Below are 23,128 nucleotides of genomic sequence, written 5' to 3' on the forward strand. Positions count from 1 at the left end.
GTTATAGTTCCTTGATTTCAAAACATGGGCTGGAGTGATAGTACAGTGGGTAGGGTGTTTGCCTTGCACGCGGCCAACCCTGGTTTGATTCCCAGCATCCCATATGGTCCCTTGAGCACCACCAGGAGTAATTTCTGAGTGCATGAGCCAGGAGTAACCCCTATGCATCATCAGGTGTGACCCAGAAAGCAAAAAAAAAAAAAAAAACAGTAGGCTACTTGTTTATAAAGTTTATTTTAACTCATTCTTGACGATATTGGGAGATTCTATGATCTTCAACCTATTTTCCTATTATAAAATAATGATAAATATAAATTTGGTCAGCCCCACCTGCTTATCTGGCCTTTATATTCCAGGTGTTTTCTTCTAGACTGCCTTATCCTCACACATATCTTAAATGGACACAGTATTTCAACCATCTGAGGTAGTGGTACATCTTTTAATATTCTCAAATACTGTGATAGGGATTTTGGGTTCATTAATTTGTCATAATTTATAATAGATTGGATAAACATTACACAATATAAGGTACATAGTTTATAAATGAGATCTTAAATAAATTTCATAAATGATCCTAAATTTGCATTGGCAATTTATGTTTTATTGTTCTTTTGAATGAAATGTCTATAAAATACCTTTATGACATTTGACTTGAGGAAGTTTGGGTTTGAATAAGGAGATTGTTGTGACAAGTGAAAGGTTAAGCTGTTTAATAGTTAGCAGAAAAAGTTTAGTATTTTGTAAGTAATCTAGAAGAGTAAAATGTTTAAGCAAGCTCTACTCTTTTAGATATTGAAATGCTAGACAATAGAAACATGCTGCAGGGAGAGAAAATACACATTTATGATAAAAGGGAACAATGACATTTTATTTAATTCAGTTAGCTAGAGTACAAATAGTGTTGACTTCAAGGTTTTAAGGTCAAAATTGTCTTCATTTTAACTAAGAATTACTCCTGGGCCAGAAAGAGTGCAGATGTTAAGGTACTTACCTGCTTTGCATGCAGCTGCAACCGAAACAGTGGTTCAAATCCTGGCGCTGCTTATGAAAAAAAAATTTTTTTTTCTTTGTTTAAATCCAGCACCTGCTAGGAATGGTTTTTAAAAGAAAAAGAATTAGTCTTGCTCACTCTGAGGGTATTTGGCCCACTTTTGTACTTTGACCAGAATGAAGTGGTATAGAAGCAATAAAAACTCAGGGTTCTAACAAAGTTCATTGTGATTCAGAGAGATAAGCTTCCGGGAAAATCAGCACATTGATAATATATATCACCAAGATAATAAAAATATGCAGTATTGTGTACGAAATAATTCAAATCTAATATATAGTTCCAAGACATTGGTCAGGGTGTGTGTGTGTGTGTGTGTGTGTGTGTGTGTGTGTGTGTGTGTGTGTGTGTAATACAGGTAAACATACATATATGTGTATAGTAGAACACATGCATTGAAGCATTTTAAAGTGACATAAATTGATGCACCTTTGTGGGTGGTTCCACATCAAAGTAGCATTGGATTTATATAGATGTCATGTAGTTCTCATACAAAATGTTGTGAATATCACCAACAGTGAGCACCTAGTAATTTGTTTACTAATTTTCTGAGTAGTGTTTAATTTATCTAAAACAAGATGGTGATACACCATCCTGGCATGGCAATTGCTGCTGGGGATGAGGTGATAGTCCTTAGTTGCATTTCTAGTTATCTACTAGTTACAGTGCTTGTCAGAGGTTGCTTTGGTGCTCACCAGGGGTTTCATTTCTTGGTCGATGGTGCTTGCATATCTCAGTGCTCATTGGGAGTTACATTCCTTTGGTTTTGGCACATCCTGACTAGTGCAGCTAGAAATTGCTTGTGGCAGTGGGATCACAGACAGGCAGCAGAGCTGCTGGTATTATGGCCCTGGGGAAAAAACTGTTGACCTTACGTGTTTGCTAGACTGGCACGGTAAGCCAATAAATATCTGTTCCTCTGGGCCGTCTTTTTTAATTCTTTCACTGTAGTTTATGTCCACATTCACTGTCTCAGGTTTTTGTTTTCTTTTGTGGTATACCTGGTGGTGCTCTGAGACTCTCCTGGCTCTGCTTATGCTGGGGTGACTCCTAATTGTGCTCAGAGATTAAACCTATACCTCTTGCCTGCTCAGAGATTAAACCTATACCTCTTTCTTGAGCTGTATGTCCAGCCCTGGCTCTCTCAATTTTTATAGTAATCATGGATAGACAGTATTGGGATTAGTTTGTAATTGCTGCAAACAAAAACCAATTACAGCCAAATGAGCTAGTTATGACAGTGCCATAGAAATAGACAAAGTCTGTAACCTCAAAAGGGAATAAAAATTAATGCAGAATATAGTACTTACTCTTCTTTAACCTGGGGGGATAATCAGATTTACCATCCTAATTAAGATTAAAATCTACTGTTGCAAATATACATGGAGGTTTACTTATTCACTCAGACAAAAACTGTTACAGCAAGCTTTCTGAAAGACAAGAGTAATAAATGAAAAACAAGCCATAAGGAATGCGTATAATTAAAAAAGAAGGAAGAACATTGAATTATAGGGGCCAAGGAATGTGGAACTGGGTGGTTGCCTTTTTATAAATTCTTAGCTTTATGGGATATTTGTCTCAAAACACAAACACCCCCTCCCTGCCAGCACCCCCTATCGATTAACTCACTGGTCCTACTAGGTTAAGAATCTTTCTGTTTTGTGGACTTCACTTAATCTCCCTTGGAGTCCTTGGATTTGGCAGAGCCTCCTCGTTCTTTTCTTGGCTTCCTGTTTTCTTTTCTCTTTCATTCTTTTTAATAGTTAGCTTTCTTTCCCTACCCAAGGGCCAAATGACTGTCTTCTCCCTAGGGAAAAGGATTACTGTTTTTTTGGGGTTTTTTTAAGGTCTCTATCTGTGTATGTGTGTGTGTTGTGTGTTTATTGAAAGTAGCTTTGTTAAAATGTTAGAGTAAAATATCTGGTCATCTTTTCCTTTTTCAGATTTTCTTTCAGAAGTTAGGCTAGGCACATTATATCTTTTTCATTTGAAAGTATCTTATTCTAAATAGATTGAAGGCCTTGCTTGCAATTTGTTTCTACAGTTATTCGTCCATTTTCATTTCAGTTGATAAAAACAATTGCTAGAACCTAACATACTGTGTTATGGTCAGTATTCCTAGAATAGGACCTATGTTGAGTGGGTGGATGAATGGATGGATGGATAGATTTTAAAGAAGTCTTTCTTAATCATAATTGTGGTGATAAATATGACTTTTTAAATTTAGGACTAACTACCTATAGATGACCAAAAGGCATGGGAAAAAATCACTTATCATCAGGGAAATGCAAATCAAAACAATGAGATATCATCTCACACCACTGAGACGGACATGCATCACAAAGAACAATAACCAGTATTGGCATGGATGTGGGGGGAATGGGACTCTTTCCCACCATTGATGAGAATTTCTACTGGTTCAGCATTTTTTGGAAGGCAATATGAATGCTTCTCAGAAAACTGGGAATTGAACATCCATATGACCTAGTAAGCCCACTTCTTGGCATCTGATTCAAGGGCCCTAAACTATTAAACTCTTTCAGAAAATGTATTTGCACTACTATGTTCATTGCAACACTATTCACGATAGCCAAATCCTGGAAACAACCTGAGTACCCAAGAACAGATGATGAGATGAAGAAAACTATGGTAGATATACACAAACAATGCTGCTCAGCTTTAAGGAAAGGTGAAATCAAGCAATTTGCTGCTATGTAGATTGAGCTGGAGAGTATCAGGCTGAGTGAAGTCATCCAGAGAGAGAGAGAGACAGAATGATATCTCTTACATGCACGACATAAATGAATGGAGTCGGGTAATAACAAATGCCCAGAGGCAACAGAAACTGAGATCTGGTCATCAGTAGAAAGTTTACCGTGGATGGAGTGTGTGTGTGAGGGCGGTGGGGGGTGGGGGGATGACAGTGGGACAGGGATGGAAAGAAGCAGACACTGGTGGTGGCAAGTGTGGTGCTGAAATGTTTCGTGCATGAATGCCTACCATTAGAAGTTTTAGAAGGCAGCTATGCTCACTATACCACCAACACTACCAACTTGTTTTGTAAAATAGAAAAGTGACCATAAAACCATATGCTGTATTACTTTTTATTACTAAAGCCAGAAAGTAATAGGTTGTGGTTCTATATACTTGTGATTCTAATACTTTCCTAGATATTAAATCATGTTAAAACTGCACTGACTTAAAGTGAAACAATATTAGGCACTTCCAGTGAAAGAGTGGAAATCAGAATAGCTACTAAAGCTGATTATAACAAAATAGCATCTCTTAGACTTCATCAGTCGGATAGTGAGGTTTATTTATTTTTTTTTTTGCCTCATTTCCAGGGAAGATTTATTTGATTTAATAACCTGTCTACTCATTTACATAGATAGAAACAGTAATGAAGTCCTCTCAGTTTGAAGATTTTACTATCTTTTTTTTACATAAGTCTTTTGTTTGGAGACCATACCTGGCAGTTATCCTGTGCTGCTCTTGGCTCTCCATTCAGGACACCATGCAGTGCCAGAGATTGAACTGGTTCAGCTGCAGATAAAGCACACACCTTAAACCTTGTACTATTTCTCGAGGCCCATTCTTCATAAATCTTTTTTTTTTATTTTAGAATCTGACATTGTTTGGGCTGGAGCAATAGCCTAGCAGGTAGGGCATTTGCCTTGCACATGGCCGGCCGGGCTGACCCGTGTTCTATTTCTCCGCCCCTCGGAGAGCCCGGCAAGCTACTGAGAGTATCTCGCCCTCACGGCAAAGCCTGGCAAGCTCCCCGTGACGTATTCGATATGCCAAACACAGTCACAAGTGTCACAATGGAGACGTTACTGGGCCCACTCGAGCAAATCAGTGAACAACAGGAGTGACAGTGACAGTGACAGTGAAATTGTTTGATATCTAATCACTTAGATACAAATTATAATATATATAATTGCTAGGAACTTGAGGGATGGACAGATGATTCATATTTAAGTATCTACTTTGGGGAAGATAAGAATGTTTTGAAACTAGATAGAGGTGAAGGTTGATGAACTTAACGCTTTTTTATTCCATACCATCCTTATTGTCAGAACGTATACTATAGCTTAGAGGATAGCATCTTCCTTCCTGTAGTTATTTTGGTCATAAAATTTTTCCTGAAATTTGTGACACTTGCTGTGAAATGAGCACTAAATGAGTTAACTGCTGCACTAACAAGAGTAAACTAGGATTTTGCCCAGCAAACGGGAAGAATGATCACAGTGCTTAAAGCTAAAACCAAACACCTATGTATGTATAAGTTCACTACCAGTGCTTGCTAACTGGTAGGTCACTAGAGAATAGCACCTGAAGTTTAATAGTATTATAACATCTTTAATTTAATTCTAAAAACTCATATTCAGAACTTATGCTCTTTTTCATTTTTTACAATTTTTTGAGGAGTTTTTTTGGCCACAACTGGCAGTGTTCAGGGAGCTACTCTCAACTCATTGCTCAAGGGTTGCTCCCAGTGGAACTCGGGGCCATATGGTGGTGGCAGTCAAACCCGGGTCTCTCAAACACAAAACATGTACTCAATCCATGAGCTTTTTCTCTGACATTATCATTTTTAACAAAAGCAGGAAATTTTTAAATAAGTATTATTATTTATCAACTCATTTCTTTTAGTATCTAGATATATTTTATCTGCCATTGATTTAAAAGTATTGAGTAGGTTGGTCTATGCATACCGTTATTCTCTTTGTAACACTATCAATTTTGGTTGTCAAATACTGTCACAGTAGTGCTGGAAAACAGTATTGGAGTTTGTGAAAAGCGCAAGTATAGCCATACTTATTTTCAAACTACTTTCCCCAGTCTATCTGTAGTTCTCAAATATATCCAAACTTTGGTAGTTTGTTAAGTATACAACATTTCTGTGGACTGTCCCTAAAAGTTGATTACTCAGTCATTAATTTTGTATGTTACAGGGTTTTTATCCTATGAAAACACTTTTAGAATTATATTTTATGTTTATTGTTAGCATGGACTCTCAACATTTGTCTTATCTTTTCTCTAGAACTGTCAAGTAATCCACCTCTAGCAACCATCCTTATTCCTCCCCATGCTCGGATTCAAGCCGCTGCTTCAACCCCTACAAATGCCACAGCAGCCTCAGGTAAGAGCACACAAGCCTTTTCTATGAAAACAATGTTGTTGTTGTTGTTTCTGAGACCCAGTTACCTCCATTTTATTTCATTTGATGAATAAGAACATTTTCTACCTTCCAGCTATGAAAAACAAAGTACAACCAAATGAACAAACATAAATAAAATGTTGATTTACTTCGCCCCAAAAGCACAAAACAATGGACCCCATAATAATTGTGGTGTAAGAATCTTGTTATACTAGTGAAGTAAATAACTTTACTTTTAAAAGTCATGCATTAGGACCATAGAGATAGTACAGGGTTTAGAGCACTTTTCTTGCACTTGGGCAACGCCAGTTCAACTCACAGCACCACGTATGGTCCTCCAAGCCCCGCCTAGAGTGTTTCTTCACTATAGAGTTAGAAGTAAGCCTTGAACACTCCAAACAGAAACAAACAGAAAAATCCCAGAAATTTTGCATTAAGTCTTAAGGTTGCGTGCTGTCATGAACTTCCTGATTTGTACTTACCAAATTAGATGCTTTGAGCAGAAAGCATTTACACAAATGTAATTAATGATACTGAAGATAATTCATTTTATTTCTAGTGTTCTGAATATAAATTATAACTATGGGAGATGAATTCTACATTTTATAAAAAGTATGAATTGTTATAACTTAATCGTTTGTGAGGGCCAAAACTGTAGTGCTAATTTCTTTAGGATTTTGAGCAGACCATAACAAGATCTTGTCTATCTAAAAAATCCTATAGTGTTTCCCATGGTAGAACTTGGGTACACTGCTGTTCCTTAGCCATATCAATGGCGGAGGATTTACTGAGTATCACTGTCTCACATTACAGATACTCTGAAAACACCCAGTTCTTGAGTGAATTGAAGCCTCTCTGAAGAATTGAAGGGTGCTATTTGTAATGAAGTTAGAAAGTAGGTAGCACCATCAGGCTCAGAGTTGCCCCTTTTTTCCTGTACAAAAGCAGGTGCAAGAGCTGATTTCATTTTCTCTAAATCGTCTTAATGTTATTGAGCTGAGCTGAATCAGACACATGTTTGCCTAAGTCTGGTGCCGGAAGGAAGAGCTTTCAGTATTAGTACTTTGCGTACTCCTATAATATCAAAACCACTTCCTGTTGTCTAATACAAAGTTGTTTTTTCCAGTTTTAGGCTTTTAGAACATTGCTAATAAAAATTAAAAACATTTCTAGTCCATTTGACTTACCTTTGTTCTAGAAAATCTAGAAAGATAGGTCTTTCATTAAGGCTATAGTCCCGTCAGCATCCTATTTCTGGCAGTTTCTTGAACTTGATTGGTTTATTTGGTCTTAATAGTGCTCTTAATGTATCTAATGAGTGGCACTGCTCTACTAGAGTAATATTATAAAAATCAAATATGTGCTAAAATGTGCCTTAAAGGTTTTAAGTGTTAATTTTCATTTTATAAGTTATTAGAATAAGGAAAATTACTTGGGTGAGCTATTTGTTTCACTAATTTCTAGTTTTGTTAGAATTACTTATGATTGTGAATAAAAATAAGAATTACAAGTTTGGGATTATATGTATTTCTTGTTTAATTTTTGTGATCACACCAGCTGTGCGCAAGACTTCTTCTGGTTCTGTACTCAAGGCTCACTCCTGACTGTTCTCAGGGCATCAAACATGGACCTGCTGGGTGGAAGACAAGTGTTCTACCCACTAAACTTTCTCTCTCAAACCAAGTTTTGGCTTATTTTAAATATTTTTTTTTTTTTTTTTTTTTTTTTTGCTTTTTGGGTCACACCCAGCAATGCACAGGGGGTCACTCCTGGCTCTGCTCTCAGGAGTCACTCCTGGCAGTGCTCAGGGAACCATATGGGATGCTGGGAATTGAACCCAGGTCGGCCGCGTGCAAGGCAAACGCCCTACCCACTGTGCTATCGCTCCAGCCCCATTAAATAATTTTTTTCCCTTTTTTTTTGTTTTTGGACTGTACGTCACCATGCTCAGGGGTTACTCCTGCCTCTGCGTTCAGGAATCACTCCTGGTGGTACGGGGACCATATGGGATGCCGGGGATCGAACACCTCGTTGTATGCGAAAGGCATAACACCCATAATAAAGTTGAGTAATTTTCTTTTGGGGCCACACTAGTAAAAAAACCAACTATAGGACCAGATACATGTAAGGATATGCTGATATCGATGAAGGGATTGATATATTGCCTTACTGTCTGCCTATATACATATGCATGGGTGTAAATAAGAGGTTAGCTGTGTAAAACATTAGAACAATGTTTTCTTTAGTCTCTCTTAGCTTTAGTCCCCTTATTATATGACAGGTGTAGCAACAAATGCCTGGCTGAGTTGTGAGACTTAGAATTCAAAGTGTACAGAGGGCTTTTATTTTGCCTAATCACCTGATCCTCCTTAGGATAGACGCCATTGGGCTACACTAGCACGTGACAGGGATGAATGGAGTTGTTACTGGCGCCCACTCGAGCAAATCGATGAGTAACGGGATGTCAAGTGATCAGTCACCTGATAGGCCTTCAGTACAAAGAAAACTGCTATACTGTTTTTATTGATATTATTTTTTTAATTGTTATTGTTACTTGAGGACAGAACCAAACATTAAGAACCAGGCAGATGGAAGGATTTGACATCCATCCTCCAATGAAGCAAGAGTAGCTCTTGTTTGCCAGGATAAATGGATACCCCATCTCTATCCAGGCAATAAGGGAATGCATGCAGACCTGGCTGAAAACTTTCTACACATAGCACTTCTGGGTTGCTCCAGGATACAAGTAAATAATTTGGGGGAATTTTGTGGCCAGGCATGGGGTGGTGGGAATGTCTCATGTAGTGCTCATGAGATCCCCAGGTCCCTCTTGGTGAGTCCTAGCCGAATAAACTGTCTTAAATAAGGAAATTCAATTAGTAGAGTATGGACATCAAATAATATTTTAGAACTGAAGCTACTTTTAGTTTTTGACTAAGCTTTATTAGCCTCTTCCCACTAGCTTGAAGAATATACCTTCTAGTCATCTAAAATCTAAAATTGTTTTGTTTTAAAAATGTAGAAAATTGGTTTATATAATTAAGATGCAAATTTCAGAAAGAGCATAATGTCCCTGAAATTTTCATATGATCAATTATAGTTTCCCCTGATGCTCAGCAACATTGAAGTACAGGTTCTGTCAAACATATTTATGTCTTGAATAGTAAAACCATAAGAAGACAGACAGGATCCTAGAAAGAAAACAAGGGGTGAGAAGAGAGTGAGGAAGTAATGGGTTAACAGGCATCAGTGCTTCAGTTATATCAGTGATATGAGTGAGGGATATAGCCATATATCCAAAACACAGACTCAACAGAACTGAAAACGAGATCTAAGTGGCAACCACTGAAACTTGATAATGGACCTGTCACGCTGACAGATGGAGTAGAGATGGCGTTGGGTTGGGGAGGAAATCTGGGAACACTGGTGGAGGGATTGGTTTTGGATTATAGTATGACGAAAATTCTACTCTCAGTAACTTTGTAAATCATGGCTCTTTGAGAATGATTTTTAAATTAAAAAAAATTATAGAATAACACCAAAATAAAAGAAGACAGGTTTTAGACAACTGGCACTTCCTGCGAAGCTTTTCATGTTGTTTGTAGCTGTCTTACAAAAGAATGGAATTTTCTTACTTTTAGGTTTTTTTACTGTTTATTATATAAAAAAAGTTCAGAGACTTAGGGGAAGCCAAGTATTTTTGGCCCCGCTGTTCGAGTGTTCCCTGATGCAGAGATAGTATTGGGCCCTGAACATCTCTGGGTGTGGCCAAAAACAAAAAAGTTCTTATTGTTAAGCCAGAGAAATAGTAATAATTAAGCCAGAGAAATAATTTTTGGCCCCGCTGTTCGAGTATGTCTTCTCTAAGATTTGGTTCTGTAAAAGATAAATAGTAAATAAAATTTATTTCCTCCATTGCTGCTTCCGGAAAAGTAAAGAATAAGTTAAGAAAATGAACTTTTTCTTATCCAACTTGTGACTTGAAAGTCATGTTGAAATTACTCCAGGAATACATGGTTAATTTTTATTCTCTGTTCTCTCCAAAAGAACTTTGACCAGTACAATAAAGTAATTTTTTTTCTCCTGTCTTTAAAATGGTAAAGATAGTGCATCTGCTCTAAGGCAGTGATAGTTGGAGGGATGGGGTCCGGATGGGAGATGTGTGCTGAAAGTAGATCAAGGACAAACATGATAACCTCTCAGTATCTATATTGCAAACCGTAATGCCCAAACAGTAGAGTTGAGAGAGTATGGGGGAAATTGTCTGCCGTGGAGGCAGGGGGAGGGTTGGAAAGGGGGAGTAAACTGGGGACATTGGTGGTGGGTGGTGGGAAATGTGCACTGGTGGAGGGATGGATGTTTGATCATTGTATGATTGTAACTCAAACATGAAAACTTGTAAATATATCTCACGGTGATTCAATTTTTTAAAAATTAAAAAAAGTGCATCTGTCAAATTTGAGGACATTAATACAGAAAACTATTCTTGCAGATATTTCAGCTAATCTTTTCTTGTATTGTTCTCATGGTTCTCGGGTAGTTTCTACAGGTGATGATAAGCATCTGTTGAAACGGGTTATAATGTCTAAGGGGTCATCAAAATTCATAAGTTTTTTTTATTTTTAACATTTCTCTCAATTTTTATGTTATTATTTTTTTTAGACTTACAAATATTTGTGCTTGGGTTTCAGTTATACAGTGATCAAGTACCCATCCCTCCACCAGCGCCCATCCTCCACCACCACGGGTCCCAGCATCCCTCCCACCGCCCATACCCCCCATCCCACCCTGACTCTGTGGCAGGGCATTCCCTTTTGTTCTCTCTCTCTTCTTTTGGGTTCTGTGGTTTGCAAGAGAGGCATTGAATGGCAATCATGTTTGATCTATAGTCTACTTTCAGCATGCTTCTCCCATCCTGGGAGGATCCTCCCAACACCCTTTATTTGGTGCTCCCTTCTCTATCTGAGCTGCCTTTTCCCCTAGCACATGTGGCTGGCCTCCAAGTCATGGAGCAAAATTACTGGTACTAATCTCGGCCTCAATATATTTGGTATTTTTTTTTCTTTTCGGGTCACACCCGGTGATGCTCAGGGGTTACTCCTGGCTCATGCACTCAGGACAAAATTCATAAGTTTTAATTCACTAATCTCACTTCAGGATCTTATGTTCTTGATATGTTTAATAAGGCTGACCTAGAATTTGCCTTCTCTGTGACTGTCATTTGATTCTGATGGCTGGGGGCTTTTCAACTTCGTGAAAATTATTCACAGCTGCCATAAGGTGGCACTGGTGGAGGGATGGGTATTTGATCATTGTATAATTGAAACCCAAGCACAAAATTTGTAAGTCTACCTCATGGTGTCTCACTAATAAAAATTTTAAAAATTTGAAAACGCAAGACCTGAATGGTCCCAGCCTGTTAGTCAATCAACAGTCATCGCTTCCAAGTGAGGGTTGGACCAGGGGGCTCAGGGGCTCTCGGGCTCATGGGCTTTGTCACCTGAGTCTGATTCTTGCTGCACAGCCACCTGAGGCACAGCAGAGACGCTTCCTGGGAAATGGCTCCAGGGCATGCAGTCACCCAGCCCCTGTGCCTTAGTTTCGCTTTCCTTTTTGTTTGGGAGCCGCACTCAGTACTCCGCCTGGCCCTGCACTCAGGGATGTCTCAGGGAACCGTAGGGGACGCGGAGTATAGAATCCAGGTAGGCCACATGCAACGCACATGCTCTCCCCACCATCTCTCCAGTGGGCCCCTGCCCCCCAGCTTCATTTTCTAAATGCAGCTCTCCCGTCTTTGGGGCAACCTAGCAATGGCTTCAGCCGTGCCCTGCCTGTTTTCGATGGGGTTCTCAGAGGTGCGGCTGGGGCACAGACTCTGGAAGAAGTCAGCTGCGGGAGGCCTTGCTCCTAAATGCACCGTCTTTCCTGGGCACGTGTCCTGGGGAGTCGCCTGTGGCCACGGCCCTGCAGTCCTAGCTCATCCTCCCACTCCCTGTCTCGCACACGCCTGCTGGCCTGGCCTCAGCTCAGTCGTCCTCTGCTCCTGCGCTCTTCCTCCTGCGCTCTGTCTCAGCCGCAGCCACCCTTGCTTGCTGCGCTCACCAAGTCTCCAAGCCTACGGTCAGTCCAGCCCCGGGTCCTGTCCAGTAGCCTTGGGTCCAGCCAGCCTCCCCTGCCTCACTCCTCGGGCCAGACTTTCTACCTTTTTTTTTTTTTTTGCTTTTGGGGTCACACCCGACGATGCACAGGGTTTCCTCATGGCTCTGCACTCAGGAATCACTACTGGCAGTGCTTGGGGAGTATATGGGATGCTGGGAATCAAACCCAGGTCGCCGTGTGCAAGGCAAACGCGCCCTACCCGCTGTGCTATCGCTCTGACCCCAAACTTTCCAATTTCTGACATAAGCTGATGTCTGGCCAGTGCTCCTTCTGGTCAGGGGTCCAACAAGTTGCCCGAGAACCTTGTAGAATGAGCAAGGTGGGAGGTCCCAGGCCTGGAGAGTTGCACGTGTGACCAGAACAGGGGTTGGGTGGGGAAGGAGCTTTAGCAGAGCCCCCAGGAGAAGATGCTGAGTCGAGCTGCCTGGGACCATGACCCCATAATCATCCGGTGAAGAGTGTTAGAGGCAGCTGTCATGCAGCTATTAGCCATTTGGGGGTTGGTTTGGGGGTCACTCCAGCAGTACTCGGGGGTTACTCCTGGCTCTGTGCTCAGGAATTGCTGCTGGCTGGCTCGGGGGAGCAAATGGGGTGCTGGGATTGGAATCCTGGTCGGTCACCTGCAAGGCAGGCGTCTTCCCCGCTATGCTCTTTCTCTGGCCTGGATGTTGCACTTTTTTACTTTTTTTTTTTTTTTTTTTTGCTTTTTGAGCCTGGCAAGCAACCCAGAGTATCTCACCTGCAGGGCAAAGCCTGGCAAGCTACCCGTGAGGTATTCGATATGCCATACACAGTAACAAGTCTCACAATGGAGACATTACTGAGCCCGCTCAAGCAAATGATGAACAACGGGAGGACAGTGCTACCGTGCTACCGTGCTACCGTGCTAAATCTGTTGAGAAATATAACGAGAGTCAGTCTGATCTGAATGGTCAACAGTAGTAACTATTTGAATAAAATAATTCATTTCCATTTAAAAATACAGAGTAATTAACAAACTATGAAGCTTACATATTTATGGTAATCTCATTGTTTTTGTGGAGAAAAACCTTAAAATCCTATGAACTATGTATATAACTTGCTGGAGTGTGTGTTTCCATGAAGATAGGGACTTGATAGAAATATATGAAAACTAAAATAGATATGGTTACCGTAGGATGTTGATTTGGTTTTGGCAGAACAGTTCATTGTGGTAGGGGAGTTCCACCTTAGAGGTGCTTATGGAGCCCAGAGCCACTTTCAGATAAGATTCAGTGCTTGGACCAGGGGGTGTTGTGGGTCACCTGGGCAAGCCTGGTGCTGTGCTGGAGGTCATCACGGCTGTACCTGGGCATGTTAAGGGAGTGAACTGTTATGGGAATCGAACTGGTATCACTGAACTATCTCCCTGGCCCCCCAAACATCCATTTTCTTTTAAAATTATTCTTTAAATGCTGTGTTACCTGGGGTATCATTGTTGATTATGACTCTGATTGTCATGAGAAAACTCTTAAAATGTATGTGTCTCAGCTCTCAGTCCCTAAAGTGTATATACTGATTCTTTCTCCATAATGCCAGTGGATTGTCTTCAGTCTATTTGGAAGATCTTTCATCTCCCAGCAGGAGCTGGAAATGGTGTGGGGGTGCGTGACATCCATCCCACAAGCCATAGAGTTCATGAAGTTATATGTTCTGTTCCTGGTACATGTCAGGACAGACATTGGTTGCCTGTGACCCACAGATGATGTGTTAAGTATCCAAATGGCCCTTGGCAGAAAAAAAGTCTCGCCAACCCTAAAGACCAATGTAGAATTAAATCTTTAGATTTACCACAAATCACATACACACCATTTTAGAGATCATTTCTTCCAGAGGAAGAGGAACAAAGGCAAGCAGGTCCCGGGGCTGAGATCTCCAAACCTATTCTGATCGGGGCTGAGCATCCTCCACCCAGATCCTCCAAATTCCAGTAGGCGGGGGTCACACCCACCACCTGGCCCCCTGGCGCCGTGTAATCCCATCAACGGCCAAGACTCAGAGACTATAAAAACCAGCTCCCGGGCTGCACGACATCTTATTATGACATCTTATTATCTCATTCCTACTTTGGACAAACTGGCAGGCTACCGAATGTAGCCTGCCCACACGGCAGAGTCTGGCAAACTCCCCGTGGCGTACCAAATATGCCAAATACCAGTAACAATGATGGGTCTCATTCTCCTAAAGAGCCTTGAATATAATCTCAGGGCTAGGATAAAGGAGACGTTACTGGGGCCTGCTCGAGGCAATCGACGAATAACAGGATGGTCGTGATTCGAGATTCTTCCAGTACAAGTTGATCTAAGTGGGGACACATGATATCGGATATCAACTAGACAAGTTTTCCTCTTAACTGCTTTGTACGTTAACCTTCTGGGTTTCTTTCAATGTGAAGGTTCTTCCATTAAGACAGATTTGAAAACCACTGATAATTACCTCTCTTACTGCCTATTGAGAATTAGACTTCTCTTTAATACTTAACTATATAGGATAACTGGTAGCTCGTTATTGTAAGAATGACTACCTTCTGTCATTGTAACACTTTGTTTGAAAATTTATTTATTTTTACCCTGATATTTTCTACTACCTTCCATCTAGTGACCCTACAGAGAACCAAAACAATCCTTGTATGCCAAGTCCTTTGAGTTTAGCCTCCATACTAATGACAGTTTTAAATCCTGAGCCTAGATTTCTACTGTGTAAAGGTATTAGGTTTTCTATAAATTGCATATTTCTGCATATTTTATAAACTTTTTTGTCTTATAAGAACTAATTAAGTATATAGCAAACAAGACAAAGCAAAGCCTGAGCCATTTTTTTTAATTAGAATTTTCTTTTTTAAAATTTTTTTTTATTTTACCAGTTACTGATAAAATGAGATTAGGCAAGACTTAGTAGGAATGAATCTGGTGATTCCTGAGTAATTGGTTATCCTTGTGATTGTCTGCTTAGCTACAGACAAATCTTAAATATATTACAAAAAAAACTCTGGAAAATGCTTTATTGTTATCAAGAAAACTTTTCTTTAGATTTCTTACATCAAAAAAGTTACTATCTGGGCCAAACGATAATACAGTGAGTTAAGGCATTTGCCTTGCACGCGTCTGACCCAGGTTCAATCCTCAACACCCTTATGGTCCCCCAAGCACTGCCAAGAATAATTCCTGAATGAAGAGACAGGAGTAACCCCTGAGCATCTCCAGGTGTGACCCAAAAAGCAAAAAGAAAAAAGATTACTTTCAAAAATGGCTGGAGCAATAGCACAGTGGGTAAGGTGTTTGCCTTGCACGTGGCCTACCCAGCCGACCCGGGTTCGATTCCTCCGCCCCTCTCAGAGAGCCCAGCAAGCTACCAAGAGTATCTTGCCCACACGGTAAAGCCTGGCAAGCTACCCGTGACGTATTCGATATGCCAAACACTGTAACAACAAGTCTCACAATGGAGACATTACTGGGTCCCCGCGTGCAAATCGATGAACAGTGGGAGGACAGTGCTACTTTCAAAAATAAAATCAAAGTTTTTAGGGTTTAAGGAAATCCACAGTGCCTGAATTTTTGTGAACATCTAAAATCTATTTCAGAACTTATTTACTGAATTAGAGATTTGGGTTTTAAAGACACTTAAATTTGTAGCTTGTCCTTGCCTTCCTTAGGCTGCATTTTGTTTATTGGGAATTTTTGTTGTATCCTTTCCAGGTTGAAAACCCTTCTAACTGAAAAGGGAGTCATGATAGGAGTTGGACACAGTCAGTCTTCTCTTTTTACCTACTCAAGAACTTTAACTTTCAAAACCTTCTGCTATTAACATATTAAACCAAATCTGGCTTATTCGTACAAATTCCCATGATTAGTATCTACTCTTCCTTGAATATCTGCCCTTCTTAAAGTTATTACTTTTTTAAAAAATAATAATTGCAATTATTTGCAGTTGCTTGGTCAGAATTTTTTTTAATTTTTTTTTTTTTAATTAGTGAAGCACCATGAGGAACAGTTATAGACTTACAGACTTTCGTGTTTGGATTTCAGTTGTACAATGATCAAGTACCCATCCCTCCACCAGTGCCCATTTTCTACCACCAGTGAACCCAGTAGCCCTCCCACCCCCACCCCCACCCCACCCCACCTCTATGGTAGGGCTTTCCCTTTTGCTCTCTCTTTTTAGGGTGTTGTGGTTTGCAATAGAGGTATTAAGTGCCCATCGTGTTCAGTCTATAGTCTACTTTCAGCACACATCTCGCATCCTGAGTCCTCCAAACATCCTTTACTTGTTCCCTTCTCTATCTGAGCTGCGTTTTCCCCCAGAATTCTTTTTATGTGCCACACCTAGCACAGCGGTAGGGCGTTCGCCTTACAAGCGGCCAACATGGTCGACCCGAGTTCGATTCCTCCGCCCCTCTCGGAGAGCCCGGCAAGCTACCGAGAGTATTCGATATGCCAGACACAGTAACAACAAAGTCTCCAATGGAGACGTTACTGGGCCCGCTCGAGCAAATCGACGATCAACGGGAGGGCCTTTACCTTTACCTTACCTTTACACCTAGCATTGGTCAGGGCTTACTCCTGGCTCTGTACTCAAGGATTAATTACTCCTGGTGGTACTCAGGGAACCTTATGTGGTGCTGGGGATCGAACCCAGGCCAGCAGCGTGTAAGGCACATGCCCTACCTGTTACACTGTTGTTCCAGCCCCTGTTTTTATGTTCTTTTTCTTGTCGTTTCAAGAAATAAAACGACACAGAATTATACCTATTCTCTGAACTTTCTGAACCCCATGAATAAAGTCACAGTTCAGATTCAGACAGGACCAGGATTCCTTTTCCTCACCTTTAATCCAGAAGTTCTGCCACCTTCTGTATATCTATCACCAGCTAATTCTTCATAGGTAAGCAATACTAAATCTAGAAGAATTTATCCCATTGTTTGTTCCCACTGATTCTGACAGATAAAAGTTAAAGTCAGTTGAAGTCTCATATGCTTATTTTTTAACCACTTCCTCATCCTTTCTTGGAATCCATATTTATCACTTTTAAAATGTGCGTTAGGAAGACTATGTTCTTACCCTGCTTGTGGAATCTGAGGGGAATAGTAATTGCCTCAGGTAATTACTGCCGGCCATAAACAGTCAAGCCTCTTTCAGCTAAAATACACTCTACCAGTAAACTTCTAGCAGCTAACACCTCTCTATCCTTCTGTCTTCACTGACAAGCTCCCTACTGTCTGAGGCGATGCTTTTCCTCAGAACAAATGAAGAGGTGGTGATACTTTGCTGAGTATGTTCCCCCTTTTCCTTTGTTGGTAGATAAACAGATTTGTCAAAATCATAATAGACAATATGAGAAATAAAATCTGAGTCTTGTTGTTGTTGTTGGTATTGTTGTTGTTTTGCTTTTTGGGTCGAACCGGTGATGCTCAGGGCTTGCTCCTGGCTCTGCACTCAGGAATTACTCTTGGCAGTGTTCAGGGACATCAGGGATCAAACCCAGGTCGGTCGCTTACAAGGCAAATGCCCTCCGTTGTACTATCACTCTGGCCCCAAGAAATCTGAATCTTCCTTACAAGAAATACTTTGCATTTATTAATGTAGGCTATGATTTCAGTTTTTTTATTCTCTGAGTAATGATCTTATTTGTTCTCATGCCAGTTAACACTAATATCTGAGGCATATTGGTAGAAACATTTCCATGGAGAGCAGCTTTAACAGAAATGTCATGAATTTGCATACACTGTATAAACATTCCAGGATGTGAGTTTTTTTCTTTTATGCTACCCTGAAACATTTCTAACTTTTTTTATTAAAACACTGATTTTAAAAGTTATCCATAGTTGATTTTTAGACATACTGTGTTCCAACACCAGTGTCAACATCACTCCACCAGTGTCCCTAAGTTCCCTCACCCTCTCTGCCTCTAGCCCCCACCCTAATTTGTTTAAAAATTAAATATTTTTTAAGCTTGGTTCATGTGGTTTGAATCACCTGTTTTCCTATTTAATAATGTAATATTTTCACTTATTGAGATAGTTATTTTGATTTTACAGGAGTATAATGTTTTAGGGCTACAATGTTACCAAACCATGCCCACCACCAGAAGAGGATAGGTGGTGAATAGAAGCATGTAAAATGGGAGGCCATGATAATGTAAATAAGAAAATTAAGGTATATTGAGTTATCTTTGTTTTCCCCCTGCTTTTGGCTTTTTGCTTTTTGGGGGGTCACACCCAGCAATGCACAGGGGTTACTCCTGGCTCTGCACTCAGGAGTTACTCCTGGTGGTGCTCGGGGAACCATATGGGATGCTGGGAATCAAACCTGGGTCGTCCACGTGCAGGGCAAACTCTACCTACCATGCTATCACTCCAGCTCTGAGTTATTTTTTAATGTATTTTTATTCTCTTTATTTTTTTAGTTGAATCACTGTGAGCTACAGTTATAAAACTTTCATGTTTGCATTTCAGTCATACAGTGATTGAACAGCAGTCCCTCCATCAGTACACATTTTCCACCACCAATGTCCCCAGTATCCTTCCCCCCTACCCCATCCCATCCCCACCCCCCAATTCCCCACCTCCCCCTGCCTCTATGGCAGACAATTTCCCCCTTATTCTCTCTGTGGTCATTATAGTTTGCAATACAGATACCGAGAGGGCATCTTGTTTGGTCGTCCTTTATCTGCTTTCAGCACACATCTCCCATCCCAAGCGATTCCTCCAACCATCAATGACTAATGATCTCTTCTCTATCTGAGGTACTTTAATGTAGTATGGAAACTAGTTTTGGGGATGAAAATATCATAAACTCACAGCTAGAAGCCAGTGAAATAACAGTGCAGATTAATAGCTCTGAATGGGCTTTTACCTAGGAGCAGATAAACATAATGAGCAGACTAGCCATGAAGATGCGCCTTTGGTGGATGCCGGGCATCGTAGCAGATGGCTCGAGTTCCAACAGTGTTGGAATGGATACTGATGACCAGTGGCTCTCGGGGCCTGAGGAAGACCAGAATGTGACAGATAGACATTTTTCTATGCTAAAAATAAGAAAAGAATGTTTGATGACTATGCATATGTTCTGAGCATCAGCCAAAGCACAGGAAATGCTCCAGTAAGCCTGGATTTGGAAGGAGTACTGCCATTATGAATAGCTCTATAGCCTTCCAGGCGTGCTCTCTGGACCGTTGTTTTGTTGTTTCTCATTGCAGCCTGTGCCTAAATTAGGGGAAAACTTTTTGTTTTTCCTGAGGAAGGACTGGTGGCCTGGACAAGGAGTGATATTAGGTTACTGTTGATGAGCAGAATTTCAGTGATCTTTGGGAGAGTAAACACTTGCTCTGCAAATTCTCTCTCTCTTTCTCTCTCCCTCTCCCTCTCCTCCCCCTTCCCCCTCTTTTCCTCTCCCTCCACAAAAATATTCCACAAAATTCTAAATCAGTGATAAATTGATAGAAAATCTCTTTCCAATTTTTCCAAATCTAATTAGCTAAGTCTTCTTTTCTTTAGTTTTTTTGTTTTGTTTTGGGAGCCACACTTGATCCTGCAAGCAAAGTTCAGGTCTTGACTTCAGGCTTAGAAATTATTCCTGGTTGTAATCAGGGCGAGCGCCTGATCCATTGTACTCTCTCCTGCCCCAAACCAACTAAGTCTTCTAAGAGTCCTTGTTTGTTTTTTTTGTTCCTCGAGCTAATGTAAGTTTAAAGTGGGGGTTGACAATAAGAGAGAGAGAACAAAAGGGAATGCCCTGCCACAGAGGCAGGGGGGGCCGGGGAGAATGGGGGGTGGGAGGGATACTGGGATCCATGGTGGTGGGAAATGGGCACTGGTGGAGGGATGGGTGTTTGATCATTGTATAATTGAAACCCAAGCACAAAAATTTTTAAGTCTACAATTGTACCTCATGATGTCTCACTAATGAAAAAATATATATATTTTCAAAAGCAGGACCTGAGCTGAAAAAAAGTAAATAAAATAAATAAAGTGGGGGTTGAGGAGATAGGTAAAAGGGCTAGAATTCCAGGTTCAATCCCTGGAATGGCCCCCCAGACACTGCTGGGCGTGACCACTGAAAATGAACACATGTGCCCCTCCCCCAAACGAAGATAAAGCACAACAAAACAAAATAAGTCAAAGTATGACAATTTCAAGGACCAATGTTGCATTCGGTCATGACATTATTTACTCATTTTAGACTAATAGGAGAATGACAGTTTGTATAAAGGTAAAACTTCAAGGTGTTTTTTAGTGTCACCAGTATTGCTGGCCTAGGGTGGTGTGATTTTTAGGGAAGGTGAGTCTTAGATATTCCTTCTAAACAAGCCACCTTTCTTCTTGCTCTGCAAGTTAGTGTGAAGTGTTTGGGTAGAAATTTGTTCTGCGATATGTGTAGTGAAAAGATACAGCTTAACTTACCACTGAAACAACACAGCACAGTGTTCCTTTAGACACAAATGCTTGCTTAGTAATGGGTGCTCCAGAATAATAAAGCACCTCCAGAAAGGAGAAAAAGGGACCAAATTCAGTTTTAATTATATGACATATTTTCAAAGGATTAGCAAAGTTAGCTCAGTGCCAAAATGATAGCCAGGACAGACTTTATTGAATATGTGCATTGATCACAGCAGTGGCTATATTTTGCTGTTTGCCATTTCCATGACTAATGAGAAGAGACTGTACTTAGATAGCAAGCGACTGAATTAGACTATATAGAGTGCTTCTGCTTGTTATTCACTGACCCAATTTCATTGCCTCTGCCTATTCACCCACCTAAGCAGATGGTATATTGTAACGGGCCGCAGAATTTTAGCTGGCTTTTCACCAGCTGTGCACTGCTCATTTATCTTCATGAGCTAGTTTGCAACTGAGTGTGTATGTGCTGCCATCGTAGCTGTTGCCAAATTTGGACAAAAAGGGTCACTTGCTCCCCGAGTCTCTAACTTGCACAGAGATGTTCTACTCTGACCAGGATCAAGCCAAGGCTCTAGCTCTAAGCTCCCAGAAAGAAAGTCTGATTGCATAGAGCTGGCCATAGTTCAGACAGTGTTCTAGATCCAGCTTGGAATGCCACAGCATCAGCTCATTGCTGTTGAGAGAAGTGTACTTTTCTCATTGGTGTGTATTCACAGCATTGCTTATGCTCTCTCTTGGGACTTTTAATTTGCAGATGCTAATGCTGGAGACCGTGGACAGACCAATAATGCCGCTTCTGCATCAGCTTCGAACTCCACCTGAACCGTTTGGGCAGCCAGCTGCACAGGAAAAACCACCAGTTTACTTGAGTGTCACTCAGCAACACTGGTCACGTTTGGAAAGAAAATTAAAAAAAGAGGGAAAAAAACAAAACCTGTTCATTTTAGTGTTCAGTTTTTTTTTTATTATTGTTGTTCTTATTTAACCTTGTAAAATATCTATAAATACAAGCCAATTTCATTGTATTCTCACTTTGAGGGAGATCCAGGGGTGGGAGGGTTGTGGGAAGGGAAAGCGGAGCACTAGAACACATAGTCTCTCTCCCACGACAATCTTTTTTATCAAAAGTCTGCTGTTGTATACTTTAAAAACAGGACTCCTGCCTCATGCCCCTTCCACAAAAGAAGACAATTTTTTTCTATGCTGAAGTTTTTTTGAACTTTGTTTTCTTTTAAAAGTGAAGTCAAGACTTCGGTTTAGTGCACAGCTTGAAATTGGTTGGGAGCTTAGCAGGTGTAACTCAGTGAGGACTTAAATGTCACTTGTAAAACTAATCCATATCCTCGGGTTTTAGCAGTCTTGCCTTTGGCATTGTGGTAGCAGGTGTGGCAGACGAAAAGGAAAAGAAATGTACGTCCTTTGTAACCCAGGGAGGTCAGTAATGTTTTGAAATTTATTCGAAGGGGAAGATTAAGATGCTGAATGGGTTTGCAAAGGTTAGGTCTTGCTCATGATCAACGCTAGCTGTGAAGAAACTTGAGGAGGAAACTGTCATGGAGGAGCGTGTGCTGCAGTGGATCTCTCCCTGACCAACGGTTCTCTGCAAATCTTAGTGGAGTTTAAAACTAGTGACCCAAGAGAAAAGTGAAAAAGTCATTGAGCCAGCCACTATGACTGTAGAAATCCAAAGCTGAAGAACCTAGAGACAGAGGACAGGCCAGGGCCAGATCTTACCACTGTGAATGAATTTGTTCAAAAAAAAAAAGTTTTAAGTTGCTTCCCTTGGAAAGATACATTTGAGAGGATGTTGTAGTTAAATAATGTGAACTGTAATGGTCTACTGGTTGGTGTTTCATATTTTTAAATTGCAAATTGAGCTTGCAGAAGATGCCACATTCTGCACATTGTTCTCATTTTAAATCCAAATCTAAGATTTGTTTTTAATTTCGGCTTGTCTTGTTTTAACCTCATGCTCTTTCCATTTTATTTATTGATGTATGTCAGATAGGCCATTATGATTTTAAATAGTAGGTATACTAAAAACTACACATCAAAATGATATAAACAGTTACTTGTACCTGCTGATTTATAGAAAAGCTGATTATATAAATGTGTGTATATGTTATATATACATAGATTCAGTACTGCCCCCTTTTTTTTTTTTTTTTTGGTTTTTTTGTCCATACTATCAGGTTTGACTGGTTGAAGCATGAGAAGAATGTTTCTTCCCCCCTCCTCCATATCCAGTTTTTATTTCTGTTTTGTGTATCAATGAACGGTGTAAGAATCAGTCTTTGTTTTTGAAGAAAAAGCAATATTCCTTGGAAAGCAAAGAAGGATTGAA

General features: G+C 40.4%; 1 protein-coding gene across 2 annotated transcripts in view; it reads left to right on the forward strand.

Moving 5' to 3' along the window:
• Window positions 1-22,322, forward strand: part of GSK3B (glycogen synthase kinase 3 beta) — a 192,587-nt gene extending 170,265 nt beyond the window's left edge. For both annotated transcript variants that reach the window (XM_056109321.1, XM_056109322.1), the window contains 2 exons: window positions 6,096-6,194; window positions 21,539-22,322. In XM_056109321.1, coding sequence (XP_055965296.1) covers window positions 6,096-6,194; window positions 21,539-21,606 — 167 coding nt within the window. In that variant the 3' untranslated portion in view covers window positions 21,607-22,322. The remainder of the gene's footprint in view (window positions 1-6,095; window positions 6,195-21,538) is intronic.
• Window positions 22,323-23,128: the final 806 nt, after the last annotated feature.

Source organism: Sorex fumeus, unplaced genomic scaffold, assembly GCF_029834395.1.
Source record: "Sorex fumeus unplaced genomic scaffold, SorFum_2.1 ptg000265l, whole genome shotgun sequence".
Classification (NCBI taxonomy): Eukaryota; Metazoa; Chordata; class Mammalia; order Eulipotyphla; family Soricidae; genus Sorex; species Sorex fumeus.